At 49.3% G+C, this 17,535-nt stretch overlaps 1 protein-coding gene across 1 annotated transcript in view; it reads right to left on the minus strand.

The window, feature by feature from the left end:
* Nucleotides 1-15,467, minus strand: part of Ptprj (protein tyrosine phosphatase receptor type J) — a 155,167-nt gene extending 139,700 nt beyond the window's left edge. The window contains 1 exon segment of the mRNA XM_028859403.2: nt 15,056-15,467. Coding sequence (XP_028715236.2) covers nt 15,056-15,298 — 243 coding nt within the window. The 5' untranslated portion in view covers nt 15,299-15,467.
* Nucleotides 15,468-17,535: the final 2,068 nt, after the last annotated feature.

Genomic DNA, 17,535 nt, shown 5'->3' on the forward strand with positions numbered 1-17,535 from the left:
AATCATTAACTACCCACTTGCCTGGCAATGAGCTCAGCCTCTGCAAGGCCGATCAGACCATGAGATCACATGTTCTATCCCGGAGGGCAGGCTTTGCCTGATTTCCTGAATCGTGGGCTCTTTGTCCTTTCCACTTTACCCACCCCCACCCCACCACCCTTGGCAGCTGCACCTCCAACATTTACTGACTGGGCCTGAGATAGAACACAGGATTAGGCCGGGGCAAAGCCTTACTGTGTTCCTGGAAAACCTCATCAAAGCAGGTGCCTGTGCTATCGCTGGTATTTAAAACAATAACAGTGGGAGCAGCTGACATTTATGGAGAGCTTTTCTGTATGCTAGGGGCTCACACACATTTTCGCATGAAATCTAGATCACAATCCTCTGAGGTGTTTATTAGCCCCATTTGGCCTGTGAGAAAATTGAGGCTTTGATAGCTAAGTTGCTGTTGATAAGTACATAATAGAAGTGAGATTACACAAGAGCCTTACAGCTGGCCCTGGGCCAGTTCCTTTGCCTCTGGGCACCTCATCTCGAAAATGGACGTGCTAACCATAAAGAGAAGGAAGAGGCCAGCACAGCCCATGGCAGTTGGGTGGATAACACAGAATGACCTTCTGGAATCTGGGTAGTGTCCTGATCAAGGGTGTCCAGTGCTGAGCTGGGAGGTCTCTTTTGGATCCCGATCAATCATGGGAACACCGAGTCTTCAGAAAGCCAATCCAGCGTCAGTGGCAGGCAGGCAGCACATTTTAAGTGGGTCTCTCGTTCCTGCCACATGCCTGCCATCCTCCAGGGTCACAGGCTCTGAAAGCAGTCTCTCCTACTGTATGCCTTGAGGCCCCTAAACACTAACCGCTGAACAGGGAGCTGACGGAGGGAGAACTTGGCAGTGAACCTCTCTGTAATGGGATCTCCCTTCCACAGGGCCTACCTCCTGTGTGGAACTTGGCACGTCTGACCTCACAGCTCCCGGTAACTGCGGGCCTCCCCTTCCCCCCCACCTGCCCACAGCAGAGCTCAAGAGTGTCCTATCACATTAACACAGGCTTCCTGTCCCATCCCAAGCAAGGCAGCTGAAGTATCAGCCATCTCCACTTGGCAGAGGAAGAAACTGAGGCTGGGACGACAAGGGAAAATGGAGCAGAGGCGTCCCGACACCAAGTGCCAAGACTCCTGAGCCGGACTCACACTAAAGGACGTTCACCTGAGGGAGCCGGGTCCAAAGGGGACGCCCCACGTATAAATTCTTGCTAGTTAGGCTACTGTCCTGCTGGAGGGAATGCAAGTTGATCTTACTGCAATGGAGAAATGTTCCCCAACAGGTCCATCTTACCGGGACTTCAGAACGGTTATAGAGAACACAGTTCTCTACCAGGGTGGTCCCTCCCTCCTCAGCAGACATTGTCAATAACCTCTAAGAACATTCGCTGTTAGCTGTCACAACTAAGTGACATGGCCAGCATCCAGAAGGCCTGAAATGCCACATCCTATATCCGACCTGCACAGGACAGCCTTCTGGAACAAGCTGCCCAGCCCCAAACGGTAATGGTGCTGAGATTAAGGAGATCAGAGCTGAAGGAAAAGAAGCCACTGTCACCCACCTCAACCACAGGGCCGAGCAAGGACAAAGCCTGCCTGCCAGGCGCCAAAGAAAATCAAAAGCAAAAGAAAATCCAAGGCTAACATCCCATGTGCCTCTTCCTGAAGAAGTCAAAGGCTGGAGATAGACCTTGTGGTCAGATGGAGACAGAGGGTCTGAGTCTCTCCCAGCCCCAACATGTCATGTCCAATAAGATCTCTCATTACTCCCCAGCCCCTGCCCCCGGCAATCTCCCAACGCTTGCTCCCCACGCAGCAGGATCTGGTGGTCTCCCTGCTATCAAGGGTTAAGGCTGGTAGAAGTTGCAGAACACACCTTGGGTGCAGGACAACCCTCAGCAAGTCTGTGTCACGCAGCGGCCCTAGGTGTTGTCAACACCCAGTAAGGAGGGGTAAGGATATAAGACCCTGCCCAAGCACCATGATCTGAAGAAGGTGCCATGAACACTCCTCTCATTTGACGCGAGTCTCCGTGGCCTGGCACTTCCTGACATTTCCAAATGAAGTCACACGTTCCGGGGGTTACAGTACTTGGGCGAATGGCAAGGTCACATGGCTACGAGTGAAAAACCTGCACCTGGATCCATGCTGCTGTCAGCACTGAAGCTCTTCCCATGTGCCTCTGGGACATCCTGAAGTCCTGTCATCTGTGTCGACATTCAAGCTCTGTAAAACCCAAGTTCACTCACAACAGGAAGCCCGGGAGCCGTACACAAGGCCACTACAGCCTTCATTTGATTGATCAGCACCAAGGCCCCAAAACGTCAGACAGCCTTTACCCCCTTCTAGCTCCAAGATCTAAAATCCACAGCAAAGATACTCTGGTCTTCTGTGGTTTGGGGAAGCATGTCTCTCGTGTCAGGTGCTTAGAGCACTGACCACGAATTCATCATCCACCTGTGAGGATGACCATTAAACCCAGCTGTCCTCCCGGGAGACTCAGACATGCCCTAGCCTGGAGAGATGTCCTGCCCACCTCACCTCGGTACCCTAAAAGAAGCTCACAGTGGAGGTGTGAGCCTCAGTTTCTCACTCTGTGCCTGCATGAAAGGATTAAATGAGCCAACATGTACAGAGTGCTGACAATGTTAGATATGATATGTGATGACTGCCTGGTTCAATTATTTCAGGTTATCCTAAGACCAGCATCAGAGGTCTGCGTATCGGAGTAATGTTCAGCATGGCAAAGAGTACTCAAGAACCAATGGGAGACCCTATCATAGGGACTGAGTAGATAATGAAATGGGACGCAATCACTAAGGCAACCACAAGAAGACTGTTCCCTGCCAAGGAGCATCCATACTTCATAAGCTCGCCCAAAGCACCCTGAGGAACAGCAGTGAACTTGTCCCTAAGGGTCAGCAGGGTAAGCATGTCTTTGCTGTCTCTTGCACACACACACACACACACACACACACACACACACACACTGACATAAATTTGGTATCTACCCTCTAATATGTCCATGTTTGTTTTCACAAGACTTCCAAAATACTTTCCACAGAGCAGTGGCTCTTCCGGAAGAAACTTTTGTGTTTGCCTTGTGGCTTCATGGGATACCCCAAGGGGGACATCTGCTCCAATTGTTTAAAATAAAAAATTTCTTTAAAAAAAAGTAAGTGAAAGGCCTAAGTCACAACACATGATGCGTAGGAGGTTACCCCATCTGAGTAAAACAGGTTGCACACTGGAAACACAAAGCTTGCCCTGCAGAGCCAGGCTGGAGGTAACGTGGGGAGAGCAGAGGCTGTGGGTGATTTTGCTTTTTTATTTACTGCATTAATTAATTATAATTTTAAAAATGAACTGGGATAAGGACCACAAAAAAAAATATCATAAAGGTACCTATTATATTCTGATTTAAAAAATAAAAATAAAAACACAGGCGTTGGAGAGCTGGCTCAGCAGTCAAGAGCACTGACTGCTCTTGCAGAGGACCTGGGTTTGATTCCCATCACCCACATGGTGGCTCACAACCATCCATAACTCCAGTTCCAGGGGACCCAACACCCACAGCTGGCCTCCGCAGGCATGCATGTGATGCACAGACACACATGCAAGCAAAACACCCATGCATATGAGGCAAAAATTAAATTTTTAAATTAAAAATAATAAAAATTTAAAATATAAGAATAAATGCCCTGGCATGTGAACGGAATGAACTGGGGAAGCAGGGTTCGAACTAACAGACACCAGACACTTAGATAGGTGTGGCCCAGCCCCATGCAAATCAGTTCTGGGCTGAGGCACAATGACTCGGTGGATGTTGGTGGCTTCCCAGGGCTTCAACCACCCTGTGCTGGTTACAGGTTCTCATTTAAAATACCCAAGGCTGAGATACTGTTCAGTTCCAGCCCTTGCCCAGCATGTGTGAGGCCCTGGATTTGATCCTTGGTATTCAAAATAAAATCTAAACCAATGAAGCAGGTAGTCACTGGAGCTGTCTACCACACACAGTTGCCAAAATGCTAAGCACTGACCCCTGGTTTCTTCCACCAAGATCCTCTGGCAGCCCTCGAACGCAGGCCTCACTGGGACTCACAAGCCTGTGCCTGCCCAAGCCCCTCTCTAAAACTGAGGCCTTCCTGCCCCAGCCACATGATGGCTTCTGGCGTGACATGACACAATGATTCGAGCAAATGAGCTTTTCACTGTCGATGGAAACGCTGTCTGCCTCCTTCCCCCACAGAGCACCTCCCACAGTTCACACGCTGAGAGCTGGGTTTGGAAGTCTGGAATTTTGGGGGGCAACAACTGAATTGATAGTTAAAAAAAAAAATACTTTATAAGCAATACACACGATAGTTAAAAAAATACTTTACAAGCAATACATACACTTGTGTGTGTACGTGTGTGTATGTGTGTGTGTGTGTGTGTGTGTGTGTGCGCGCTCTCAACCATTTGCTGCAGCAGCTTCACAGTGCAGTGCTTACCAGTGAACTCAAATATTTTCTCTTCTATCGTTCTTAGAGCTGGTTGAAACTCATTAAATTTATTTTTATATCTAGGTTTGAATACACTGCCTTTGGTTTTCCTTCTCTCCTTTTAGGGGTAGGAGCACTGGGGCTCCGTCTCACTCTGTAGCCCAGGCTGACACTGAACTCTCCCCCGGCAGTATTCCTGACTCAGTTTCCAGGTATGAGCCACTGGGCTTGACAAATGATGTCTTTTTTCCACCCCCATGCTGGGAGTTAGACCTAGGGCAAGTTCTACCACTGAAGTACATCACCAGGCCTTTCCTTTTGTTTCCTTATGATTTGTGCAGACAGGATCTAAGGAAGCCCTGGTTAGCTCACTATGTAGACCAGGTTGGCCCTGAGGTCACAGAGATTGGCCTGCCTCTGCCTCCAAGTGCTGAGCCTGTCTTGGGTTTTTAAAACTTCACTATACATGTTCTGGAAGGCATTAGATTCAAATCTCTCTCTCTCTCTCTCTCTCTCTCTCTCTCTCTCTCTCTCTCTCTCTCTCACACACACACACACACACACACACACACACACACACCCTGAGTAACAGCAGCAAACTCAAAGAGATGCTGAGAGGTGGTCTGAACGGGAATGGCCCCATAGAGGAGACAGCCCAGTGTCACGCGGCTAGAAGGGAGAGTGAAGCTGATTCCAAAGTCTGTGAACCGAGCTCTGGGCAGCAGCTCCCTCAATACCCTAAGGAGTCTGCACACAGGACTGCCAGCAGTCTGCTCAGAAGACCCCATGGCACAGTGACGGCTCCTCGGCGGGCAACAGGAAATGCACCGTACCCTGGCTGCCTCTGTGGAAACAGGTGGCACAGTCGGAGCCGACTGTCACAGCCACCCATCTCCCAGCAGTCAAAGCCAAGGATTATGCCTTTACACTTTTCATTGGTCGCTTAAAATAACTCCCTTTGACTCTACAAAAAATGTAGCCAGTGACAGGAGGTGGGCCCAGCCGGAGCTGGCCCAGCCACAAGATGAAGAAGAAAAATGCTCAACCCAAGACTAAAAGAATCCTGTTTATTTTAATGGACATAATATCCCTCTGCTCCTTTTTTGGGCTAGGATCATATTGGCCATTCCTTAATCATATCCCATGGTCACTTACCCCATATTAATTCAAATATACATACTTATCAAAAGAGAAATATAATTTAAATGTTGCTATCAAGCTCCACTACTCCACATTTCACATTTTAATACATTCATGGGGTGGGGGAGACAAGAATATGCACAGAAGGCACACAATCTATGATAGATTTAATCTCTTTTTGTTGTTGCTTTGTTTTATTTTTGGAGACAGGGGTTTTTTTTGTTTTTTGTTTTTTTTTTCTGTAGCCCTGGCTGTCCTGGAACTCACTCCATGACCAGGCTGGCCTCAAACTCACAGAGATCCACCTGCCTCTGCCTTCCCAGTGCTGGGATTAAAGGCGTGTGCCTTTAAATCCACCCAGCTGGATTTAATCCCTTAAATGTGATTTAAGAGATTCTATAGCATAAATTTGTCCCATCATTATGATGCTTCCTTTAACTTTAGAATCTTTAAGTAAGCACCTCAGTATTTTGTAAAGTATGCTTCTTCTAATTCTATCCATTTACAAGACAGACTGTGATCTCACTTAACTCACACAATGGCCCTGAGTAAAAAGCATCACTATTACCAGTACTGTAGAGATATGAACATCAGGGGTCAGAAGGTCAGAGCACTTGCCCAGGAGCACACAGCTAGTTAGGTGCCATAGTCAGGACTCCAATGAAGCAGGCTGGCTCCAAGTTCTAGGCTTTCTTATGATCTGAGGTGCAAGGAGTAGGGGCTGCACCTAAAACCATCAGGGAAAAGCTGGTCTGTAACAGGAATGACAGTGTAAAAACTCATTCCCCTAATTTTCAAAGAACACAAACAAAGTAATAACAAAAAGACAATTGCTGATGTGTGTGCATATGTGTGTGCATGTGGGTGGATGTGTGCATAAGTATATGGGTGCACGTGTGCATGGGTACATGGATGCATGGGTGCATCCACCTGCCTCCACCCTGCCCTCTGCCCTAGCAACAGGGCCACAGACATCTATGAGAGGCTTTTACACAGATACCAGGGATCCAAACTCCTCAGGTGCTCATGCTAGCATGCCAAGTATTTACCATCTCCCCAAAAAGAACTTCTTTTTTAATTGAATTGAGAGCTAACAACAACAACAATTAAATGACCCTCAAACCCAGGAAAAGATATTCAACTAGCTGAAAATTAAAGATACAAATAATTTTCGTGACAAAAATTTTCACCTCCCAGACATAGGCATACTTAGAAGTTTAACAATCCTCAACCCAGGCAAGGGTATGGAGAAACAGGCCTCTTCAAACTCACACATGTGGGTCCAACTGAGCAACAGATCAGAAATCCATTCAACAGCTCGGGAGTTTTACATGAACACCTGCTTCTTCCAACTCAGCAATCCTGGGACCAGAACTGTACCAGTGGACCACACTAAACTACCTACCACCTCTGCAGCTTCCGTAACAACCTCCTCATGCTTCCATGATTCTTAACCCGTTGTGTTCTACTGTGCCTGTTACAAGAAATAAACGCCAGGGTCATTCCAGGAGGAACTATCGGTGAAAGGGAAAGGGTTACTAACACAGAGGGCCCATATGTCTGGAATCCCGGCAGTCAGTCAGGAGAATGGGTTTATACAGGTACAAAAATGGCAAATTTAAAAGGCTAAGTACAGAGCATGACACGTACATAATATGCCTGTAAGTGGCTTCTATGGGCCAGCAAGATGGCTCAGTAAGTAAAGGCACTTGCCGCCAAGCCTGATGACGTGAGTTTGAGCCTCAGGACTCACACGACAGAGGGAGAGAACCAACTCTCATAATTTGTCCTCTGACTGCCACACATGCTCCATGGTACACCACACACACACACTCACACACACACACACACACACACACACACACACCTTGTTAACTAGTGTTCTCTCTCTCTCTCTCTCTGAAACACACAAACACACATAAATAAAAATGCAGTATTTATAGAGACATGCTGGGGATCAACCCCAGGGACCTGGGGTGTTAGGCAAATACCCTAGCACCAAGCTACATCTCCAGCCCGTGAAACAATTTCTGGAAGTCTGAAGGAGACACGTCATGTATGTAGTTCGGCCAGTCCCAAACTCACTATATGGCTGAGGATGAAGACCTTCTGATCAATCCGCCTCTCTACACCTTGTTCATCACAAGAAACCACTTTCTTCCTGCAAGAATATTCATCTTTGGCCAGGCATGTAGTGCACACCTTTAAATTCAGCACTTCAGAAGCTAAGGCAGGGGCATATCTGTGAGCTACATAGTGAGACCCCACCTCCAAAAAAAAAAAAAATCCATCTTTGAAAAGGACTGATAGTTTTCTAAGCTTACAGTGGTTCCCACATTCCAAGACTCCCAGTGGATGCCTCAAACCACAGATGGCACTGGCCTCCACATGTATTATATATACTGTTCTTTCCTATCTAACATACCTATGATAAAATCGGATTTATAAATTAGATGTAGTGAGATATTAGCAACAATAAACTAATAAAAAAATAGAAAGTTATAACAATACATTCTAACAAAAATTATGTGAATGTGGTTGCTCTCTCAAAATACTCTATTTACTATTTCTAGCCTCAGTTGAGCACAGGTAACTGAAACCTCAGAAAGACTACAGATATGGAAGGTCTACTGTACACACGTTTACACTGGAGGGTTTTTGACCTGGGCTTCAGAGGTGATTTAATTTTAAGAGTCCAGGGGCTAGAGATGTAACTCAGTGGAGAGTGCTTGCTCAATGCATGAGAAGCCCTGGGTTCCAACCCCAATACCACAAAAAGGGGGAGGGGAAAATCTACTCTGAAGAGTTCATTAAAAGCTGGGTATGGCAAGGCTAGATGGTACAGCCTTTAATGCCAGCACTAGGGAGGCAGAGGCAGGTAGATCTTTATGAGTTCGGGGCCAGCCTGGCATCCACAGTGAATCACAGGCTAACAAAGGCTACACTGCACTGCAAGACCCTATTCGAAAACCAGAATAAGAAAACAAAAGTCTGGGCATGGTGGCATGCACCTGTAAACCTCACTAAGGAGACTGCACCCAGAGAAGCCCAAGTTTAAGGCCATCCTGTTTCAAATACAAGAAAAAACTAAAAAGTGCCTACTAAATGACCTACAAAACTCCTCAAACTTGACGCCAAATTCCACATGTATTCATTCCTTTGGGAAAAAGATTCTTCCCTTCTACTAAGGGTCTTGTTACCCGCCACCAACAAAGAAGACTGCTCTAAGGTCCGTGCTGGTGCTAACTTTTAATACCTCGCTCAGTTATTCAGAAGGCACGCAATGATCCTGCGCTGGCCCCTGGCACATCTACCCAGAAAAACAAGCGCCCCGCTCCTGCCCTGGAGAAGCAGCTAGTTTGTCACATAATCAGGGCATTGTCTGCCCAAGCCTCCGAAACAGCAGCAGGGCACAGCTTCCCTCTAACAGGAAGAAGGAAAAGTGGAACTGAAAATTATTTGCATGGCTAAAATTAGAGCTTCTGTGGGAGCTGCACTGCTGGTCTCGTCCCCCCCACCTCCAACCCAGGCATTTCCATGCCATGGAAATGCTGAGACAATGGGATGGCTACAGCTGTCACTAATAAGGAAGTAATAACAAGTTTCCTACAGCTCCTGTCCTCTGAGGGGTCACCAGAAAAGCCACTGGAAAGCCAGCCCTACCAGACGGGGAGAAACCCGCTGTGGACTTTGCTGGCCAGAGATTCCTGACACTTCTAGGGGTCTCCACCCAGGGACCCTCTGCCCCTCTTCGCCATTCCCTCCCTGGCACATCCAGCGCCAGCTCTTTCTCTAAAGGGTTAACAGGGGACGACACTCGAGGCCAACATCACTGTGACTAGACAGCTGGTGTGAAGCTCAATCATTTCCCACCTTCACAGCCCATAAGACAGCAGGGTCTTCTTCCCCAGGGTCACCTTACTCAGGGACTGGCCCCCAAATTAGGCATTTATCACCAGTGTAGTTTCACAAAAAAACACCTCATACTTACATGATCATTTACTCAGATGGCTTCCTCCGATTCACTATTATATTTAAACCAATTTCCTTATCATGACCCTATATGCAGCCTAGTCTGCCTAGAAACATGGGCTTGATACAATTTACAGATACTGTTTCACTAATTAAAATAATTCCTAACGTATTAAAAAAAAAAAAAAAACTTCTTGAGAAACATTTGACAAATATTTGTTCTAGAAACTGACTTGAGGCCCCGTTTCTTCCCTTCCCACCCTGCAGTCCCCCCCAGGAACAGCAGCAGCCACTGCCAGCAAACGGACCAGGCTTTAGGTTTGACTTGAGTCTGTCCTTCTATCTTCTTTGATCCCTCCACCACCCAGCTAAGCCGGAAGCATTAGTTCCATTTCCCAGATAAGGAAATGAAGAGTCACAGAGGGTGACTGGCTTGCCTGCTGTTCATGGAGCTACTGAGTGACAGAGCAAAACTCACACTCAGACTCTCCCCTTTCAGTCTGTCCGACTCTCCCCTTTCAGTCTGTCCACACCAAGGCAGGTGTGCCTCTGTATACAAACCCGGGCTCCAAAGAAACATAAGTAGCCAAGCATTTCCTGAAGGTGTTAATTCGACATGATTTGGGACACAAAGAATCCAAAACCACATCAGCCCTAGCGGCTCTCACCTCAGAAGTCCGGCATCAGTGCCGTTACACACTGAAAACCTTCTCCAGCACAGGACAGTAAACTGAGGCAGTGGAGACCTGGCTCTATACTTAAGGCTCTCAGGGGTTGCGAACTTGTTTTCTCCCAATAGAATGAGAACGTGAGCAGCAACTCCCACCAGGACTTCCCCAATGGTCAAATGCAATAAAGCATTAAAAGCCCTAACACAGTACCTGCCACACCTAATGCTACCTATTAATTACAATATTATCAGTGGCATGATGTTAGAAAAGAAATACACAGAAAATTGCATCTTATCCGGCACTCAAAATAATTCCCCTGGCCAAGAAGTGAATGAACTAAGAAGTAATTACTTATGATGCACTGGCAAAAGGCAGGCTACAGCCATCCAGCAACTCGGCCTCAGCCTCAAGCATTACTTTTAGGAGCTAAATAACCTCTTTGCTGACCAAAATTGCTCACTCCGGAGCCAGGATTCTCTCTGCTCAGAAAAGCATGGTTATTCCTGGTCATCTTTGTCCTGGGCCTGAACTTGAAGTTAGCCCAAAGTCACAGACTAACCATAAACCAATTTGCTCTGTTTTCTTAAACTGTCTGCAAACAAAACAGAACCATTGGGTTTTCCTTTGTTGTTCTGAAGCAAAACAAAAATAAAGTCACTCCTGGGAGAATTTAAAAAGCAGTTATTAGAGGAGCCAAAATATTTAGTGTGTGTACTCTGGTTCAAGCAGGAAAGTAATCAAGCTGATGGATTAGCCATGATACATAAAGATACAAACTTATCATCCACCAGGAAGCAAGAAAACAAAACAAAGCAAAAAGCGAACCCTGGAAGACCAACCAAGAGGCCACCGGTTGTTTTGTTTCCATTATTATTAATTATTACTATTACTACTGCTGCTAGTATTTTAAAGCAGACTGGGTCAAGCAGAGCTAAATGTCTCAAGAGGGGAAGGAGAGCTCACTTTGCCACATTGCCTAACACATACAAAAACCAAAACTAGTGTGTAAAAATGTACCCAGAAAGGGTCGGTTAAGACAGCATAACCATGAAAGTCCTCGCCTAGAGTCATCTCGGACTGCTCTTCCTGTCTTGGAGAGAGGGAGTGAGATGCCAGTTTCAAAAATGGCTTTTCCGGGCCTACTAAGTCCTGAGCCTTCCGGTATCTCAGTTCTCCAGTTTCCACACCCTGTCCTCATTAGTGTCCAAACAGAGCTGGGTCTTTTCTGTGACCTCTCTTTTCCCATTTTAATAAAGAAGCTTCATAAAACCAATCAATTATTAGGGAGGCCATCAAATATATCCCTCTTATTTCCTACACAAATAAATTTCAAAAATATCTCAATCTGACTTTTAAAAGATTCATTATTTTTATTTTATTTATGTGTATGTGTGTCTAACTATGTGACTGTCTGCCACGTATGGGTGGGTGCCTGTGGAGATCAAAAGAGAAGGTCAGAGCCCCTGGAGCTGGAGAGAGTCGAGAGCCGGGTCTAATTGACTTTTAAACGCAATTTGTAAGCAGTCTGCGGCATACACAGTAACACAGCACTGTACCCACAGAGAAAACACAGCCAAAAATGCTAGGCACAGGTTGTCACTCAAGTTCCACTCTGGGCTTTTTTATACTCTTACCTTTGCCAAGTAACTTCAGCCCATCTCCCGACTCCAATATCCTCATCTACTAAGTACGACAAGTTTGAGCTGCCTTCAAAACCAAGCATGGTAATGCACAACTTTAATCTCAAAGCTAGAGAGGCAGAGGCAGGTAGATTTCTGTGAGTTCAAGGACAACCTGGTCTATACAATGAGTTCTACCAGAGAAGGCTGGATACATAAAGAAACCTTGTCTCAAAAAAAAAAAAAAAGAAATTATCTTTTTTTCTTTTAAAAAAAATGGGGATTGAGGAGAACTGCAAATATGTCAATCAGGGCAAAACACACACACACATGCGCACGCGCGCGCGCGCACGCTCGCGCGCGAATGCAGACACCTGTGCTCACACTAAGGCAGAGGACAATGAGCCTTCTGATCTGTCAGTCCACCTTATTCCTTTCAGACAGGGTCTCGTACACAATCTAGAGGAGCCTGGTAGCCAACAAGGCCCAGCGATCTTCTCATCTCCACTCTCCCCAGTGTGAGGGTTCCAGGCACACACGACCATGATCCACAGTATGTGTGAGCACTAGGGGTTTGAACTCAAGTCCTGAGGTGTGTGCAGCAAGATCTCTTACTCAATGACTCACCCTCCAAGCCCCCGAAACTATCTTTGAGTCAGTTCTAAAGGGCATTGATTTGAAACTGAAAATGTAACTCAGTGGTAGAACACATCTGCAGCATATTCCCCACCCTGGGTTCCAGACACACACACACCAACACACACACACACACACAGCCAGGGTGGGGTACCGATTCCCTGTAATCCTTATTATCAGAATGAAACTGCTGAATGTGAGCTTTTGAAGATATTTCTTCACAAAACCTTTTACATTTCCTATTTTGTAATAAATCCAAAGACTGTGCAGCCAGTACTCTTGGGTTTCCACAGAACACACTACAGAGGAAGGAAATAACCAAACACCAGGCAAGGGGAGAGCAGCAACACGCTAATGAAACACAAGGAAGGATTGAGCAAGAAAGAAATGCACCCAAGATACTTTCTGCTGATTCAAAGCACAGCTTGCAACTTGTGTGTGTGTGTGTGTGTGTGTGTACCAAATTAAATTAAAGGGAAAGTAGATCAAATGCTTCTATAGTATAAACTTTCTTAGAAGAGAATATCAAGGCCGGGTGGTGGTGGCACATGCCTTTAATCCCAGCACTCAGGAGGCAGAGGTAGGTGGATCTCTGTGAGTTCGAGGCCAGTCTGAACTACAGAGTGAGTTCCAGGAAAGGCGCAAAGCTGCACAGAGAAACCCTGTCTCAAAAAACCAAAAAAAAAAAGAGAGAGAGAGAGAGAGAAAGAAGAGAGAGAGAGAGAGAGAGAATATCAAGACAGGGCTATCCCTGTACATGGGAGGCAAACGAATCTCAATGGGTCTGAAGCCACCCTATTCTAATAGTGAATTCCTGGGAAAGGTGGTGCTGGGGGGACTTCAAGTATGAAACAAACGGTTCTTTTCCTTTAACCTCAAAGACTGCTGTGCATGAACTTCTTACAGGGACAGGATAAAGACGACACTTACACACTGACCCTTAATGTCAATTCCATCTGGCAAAGCATTATCTGAAAAGTGGATTTCTGATGTTTACAAAATTCTCTCAGACACTGTCCATCTGAAACCCTACAAACAATCCTACTAAGCCACGGTGTGGCCCCACCCCCACTCTACAGATGCTTCCTCCTGAAGATGGGAGGAGGAAAAAAAGGCAAATTCAACCTTGATGCTTCATTAGACACTGGCATTCATCTCACACCTACTCAAGTAGAGAATTATTTGCTGGGGGTCACACCACCTTCCAGGCCTCCCTGAGACCTGTGCAAATCCTGCTCTGGAAACTCGAAGTGACTCCTGCTGAGAGTGAGGGCAGCCCCCAGGCTTCGGGCTCCCTCCTTCTGCCTGCCAGCTCTGCTGCCCAAGTGCGTATGTTTCCTCTCAGACAATCCTGCGTGTGTGCATGCAAAGTTTTCCCTTGAAGCCAGGTTCCATCCCTAGCCAAGACTTGAATTGTGTTTCAATGTCTGCTTGGAGCTGGTCTCTATAAAGTAAGTGAGATTTTCATTAGCAAAAAGCAAGACAAGAGCATCCTCCAGGCCACTTTCCGCTGCAGGGTTCAAGACCACAGCCAGCTCCCAGAAGGCTGTGAGGCAGAACTCGCTTGCTCAGCTCCCGAAGCACCCGCTGGGTGATTCCACTTTTTCGCTTCTCTCCCTTAGTTCCCTATCTGCGAAATGGGAATATCCCCCCACAACTGCCCTGCATCACATCCCCGGCCCCACAGAAAGGAAAGATCCAATATTCGAGGCGCAACATTTCCGAAAAAGTGAAGCAAGAAAAAAAAAAAATGGTTGGGAGGGGCGGGGGTCAGCTAGCACCCACAAAGCACGAGTACACACCTAGAAAAGCCAGCACCATCTCGGGCGTGATGATGAGAACAAGGCCGGCAGCCTCCAGGGACGCCTGTGAGCGGCCACCTTGGCAGGGCTGGGAACTTTCCCTACCAACAGCGCCCTCCACCCTGAGGTCCCGCGCTTCGCCCACCGCCCGACTGCCCTGCGCCAGGCCCTGTCCCCGAGCACCGGGCCACCGCTACTGCCCTTCCGCCCAAGCCCTGGGACCCCCTCCAAGCCAGGTCGGAGGGCGGCCTCGGCTCGGCCAGGCCGGCCCTGCTCCGCATCCACAGCCCTCCGCAAACACGCCCCCTCCGGCCGCCTCCGGCGCGCGAGCTGGGCCCGCGCTGGCCAGATGTGACCAGCTCCGGCAAAGGCCGGGCCACTGCCGCCTGCAGCCCACGCGGGGGCTTCCACGGAGAGTCTACGGTGCACCGCGGGGACACCCTGGAGGGGGGGACCAGGATCCCGCCCACCCCCTGGCACCCGGCACCCGGGGAAGGGGCTGGGTGGCGGGAGCGGGAGGCCGGCCGATCCCCAGCAGCCCCCTCCAAGAGGAAGGCTCCCAGCACCGCGATCCACAGCACCTTACCGGATAATCCTCTCTCGAGCGGGTGACACACGGGCAGGTGCAGGGGATGCCAGTCCGGCCCGCGTCCTCCCACCCCACGCCCAGGCCCACCCGAAGGGCTTACCTGGCCCAGGCGTAGCAACAGCAGCAGCGCCCAGAGGAGCCCGGGCGAGCGCGGGGGTGGCCGCGTCTCCAGCGCCGCGGGCTTCATGCCCTGCGCGCCCTGGAACGTGCCCGGGACGCGCCCCGCCGTGTGCCCGAAGCCGGGCGCCCTGGTCTCCGCCTCCAGCCGCCGCCTCCGCCTCCTTCTCCGCCAGCCAGTCCGCCTAGTCCCCGCTCCGCCCGCCCCGGGCTTCCCCGGGGACATGGCAGCGGCGGCGGCGGCGGCCACACGGCGGAGCCTAGCGCGCTTGGCGCGGAGCGGCCGCGGCCCTAGACACGCAGGGGCTTCGCGGGGCGGAGCGAGCGGCGCCCACCCCCCGCGCGTGGCGCCCGGCTCCCGGCTCCCGCGGCCCCGGCTGCTCCCTCTGCCTCCTCCGCGCGTCATGCGGCTCGGGCTGCAGGGAGCCGCGCCGAGCGCTCGGCCCCCTCTCCTCCCCTCCCCCTCTGAATATTCATCGCTTCCTCCCGCCCGGGCGGGCCGGGCGGCTGCCGTGCTCCGCGGCCCCTCGCCGCCCTCTCGCCGCGGCCCCCGCCCCCCAGCGAGCTGGCGGCGGGCGGGGAGTGGGCGGTGGCGGGCCCGGTGCACGCTCTAGCGTCTCCCCTCCCGCGGCCGGAGGAAGCGCCCCCTCCCTGCCCGCCTAGCCCTCCCACATTCCTGGGACCGGGGACGCGGCTCTACTGTTCCAGAGCCACACCAGTCAGTGCGGATGGTCACTACGGACTCCCCAGCCTGGGACTCGTTCCCTGGCCCCGGGTTGAGTGTGCCTTTTGCCCAGGTCACAGCCATGCTTGCTTCCAGACCACAATCTGGTGCAGCTTGGCCTGTGGCTGGGCTTTGGGGAAAGGACAGGGTGAACCCCGAAACTATGGGAAGCCTCCATGCGTTCTATTCTCTCCCTGGACACTGGGCTGGGAAGCCAGAGAGCCAGCACAGAAGCTGGTCCAGTGAGTAAAGCCCCAGCTCTGGCATATGGCAAGCCCAGCTGTGCTATATACTAACCCTACTTGTGACCTGGAGAGCGATGCTTCACCTCGCTGGACCACCCTTTGCTCTTGTATAAAATGAAGATACCACTGGTACCTGTCCACAGAGACCCGGCTGGCAATTAAATGAGATCATGGGTAAGGTCCCAAAGAGGGTGGGAATACAGAGTGAGCCCATCTGGCAGCTGTCATCACAAGACCTGATCTGAAGGGAGTTACAGATTACCACGAATAATGCTACTGTGGCCCGGCTCACAGGAAACTGAAGAGCCTAAGCCGCTACACCAAGAAGTAATGAGAGACAGTACCAAACCAAGGCTGGCTAGAAAGGGAGAGATTGATTCCCACCACGGGTAGAGGTGACACTTGAGCTGACTTTGAAGGGTGGTTGGGTTTCACCAGGCAAGATAGAGGGGGGCAGTGTGGCAGGAAGTGGGAGCCACTTGGGGGGTGGGGAGAAAACCAGAAGGCAGATGCTTCAACCCTGGCCTTCTAAGAAACAAGAATAGGAGGCTGAGCGTCCTATTTGGGGAAACTTGTGTGGCAAAGATAATAAAATGAGCCTAATCTGAGAACTGGAGTGTAGACCACCAGGTATTCAACCTGTCTCCGGCACCCCTCGGGCCCCCAACTGCGAGGTGGGAACAAAGCTTCACACAGAGAGACAGGTGCAGAGGGAAAAGGACTGCACCTGTCCTTCTGGTACTCTGCATCTGATTAAACACTATCTGATTATCACAGCCCACGAAGAATTATGTTCCTCCCTGTCTCACCCTTCTTGAAGCAGAAACAAGTGTTTTTTAAAAGCACTCATGCCAGCTGGACATGGTGGCTCACACCTTTAATCCCAACACTCTGGAGACAGAGGCAGGTGGATTAAGTTTGAGGCCAGCCTGGTCTACATAGTGAGTTTCAGGACAGCCAGGGCTACATTATAGAGAGACCCTGTCTCAAAAACAAACAAAAAAGGCTTTATGTCCGTTGGTGCACAGAGGAAAGGAAATTCTAGTGCCACTAGGTCTGTATGCTGTCCCTGGTACTCACAGACCCTGTAACAGCCATACTGTTGCCACAGATGACATCTTGGATCTGCAAACAGCTGTGTGAACTCTTGCATGCATTTTGATTTCCTCCAGGTAAGATGTATGTCTCCACAACAGCCTTTTCAGAGAAGAACTTAATATATGCATAATAAACAAACCACGATAGACCAATGCTCTGTGTGAGAAATGAACCCTGAACAGTGATAGCTGTAAGCTCCGTGTGGGCAGGATCTCATCTCCTCTGTCTACTCTATGGCACCTTGTTCTGTGCTAGGTCCATAGTAGGCGCTGGATCTTTGTGCAAATGTGTGGTTACCTGAGGGGAACGTGAATTCTCTGCAAAGACAAACTGGGAAAGAATTATTCCCTCCACAAAAGGATTTCACATGGCTGGTCTCTTATGCAGCTTATGTGG

This window comes from Peromyscus leucopus, chromosome 4 (genome assembly GCF_004664715.2).
Source record: "Peromyscus leucopus breed LL Stock chromosome 4, UCI_PerLeu_2.1, whole genome shotgun sequence".
Lineage (NCBI taxonomy): Eukaryota > Metazoa > Chordata > Mammalia > Rodentia > Cricetidae > Peromyscus > Peromyscus leucopus.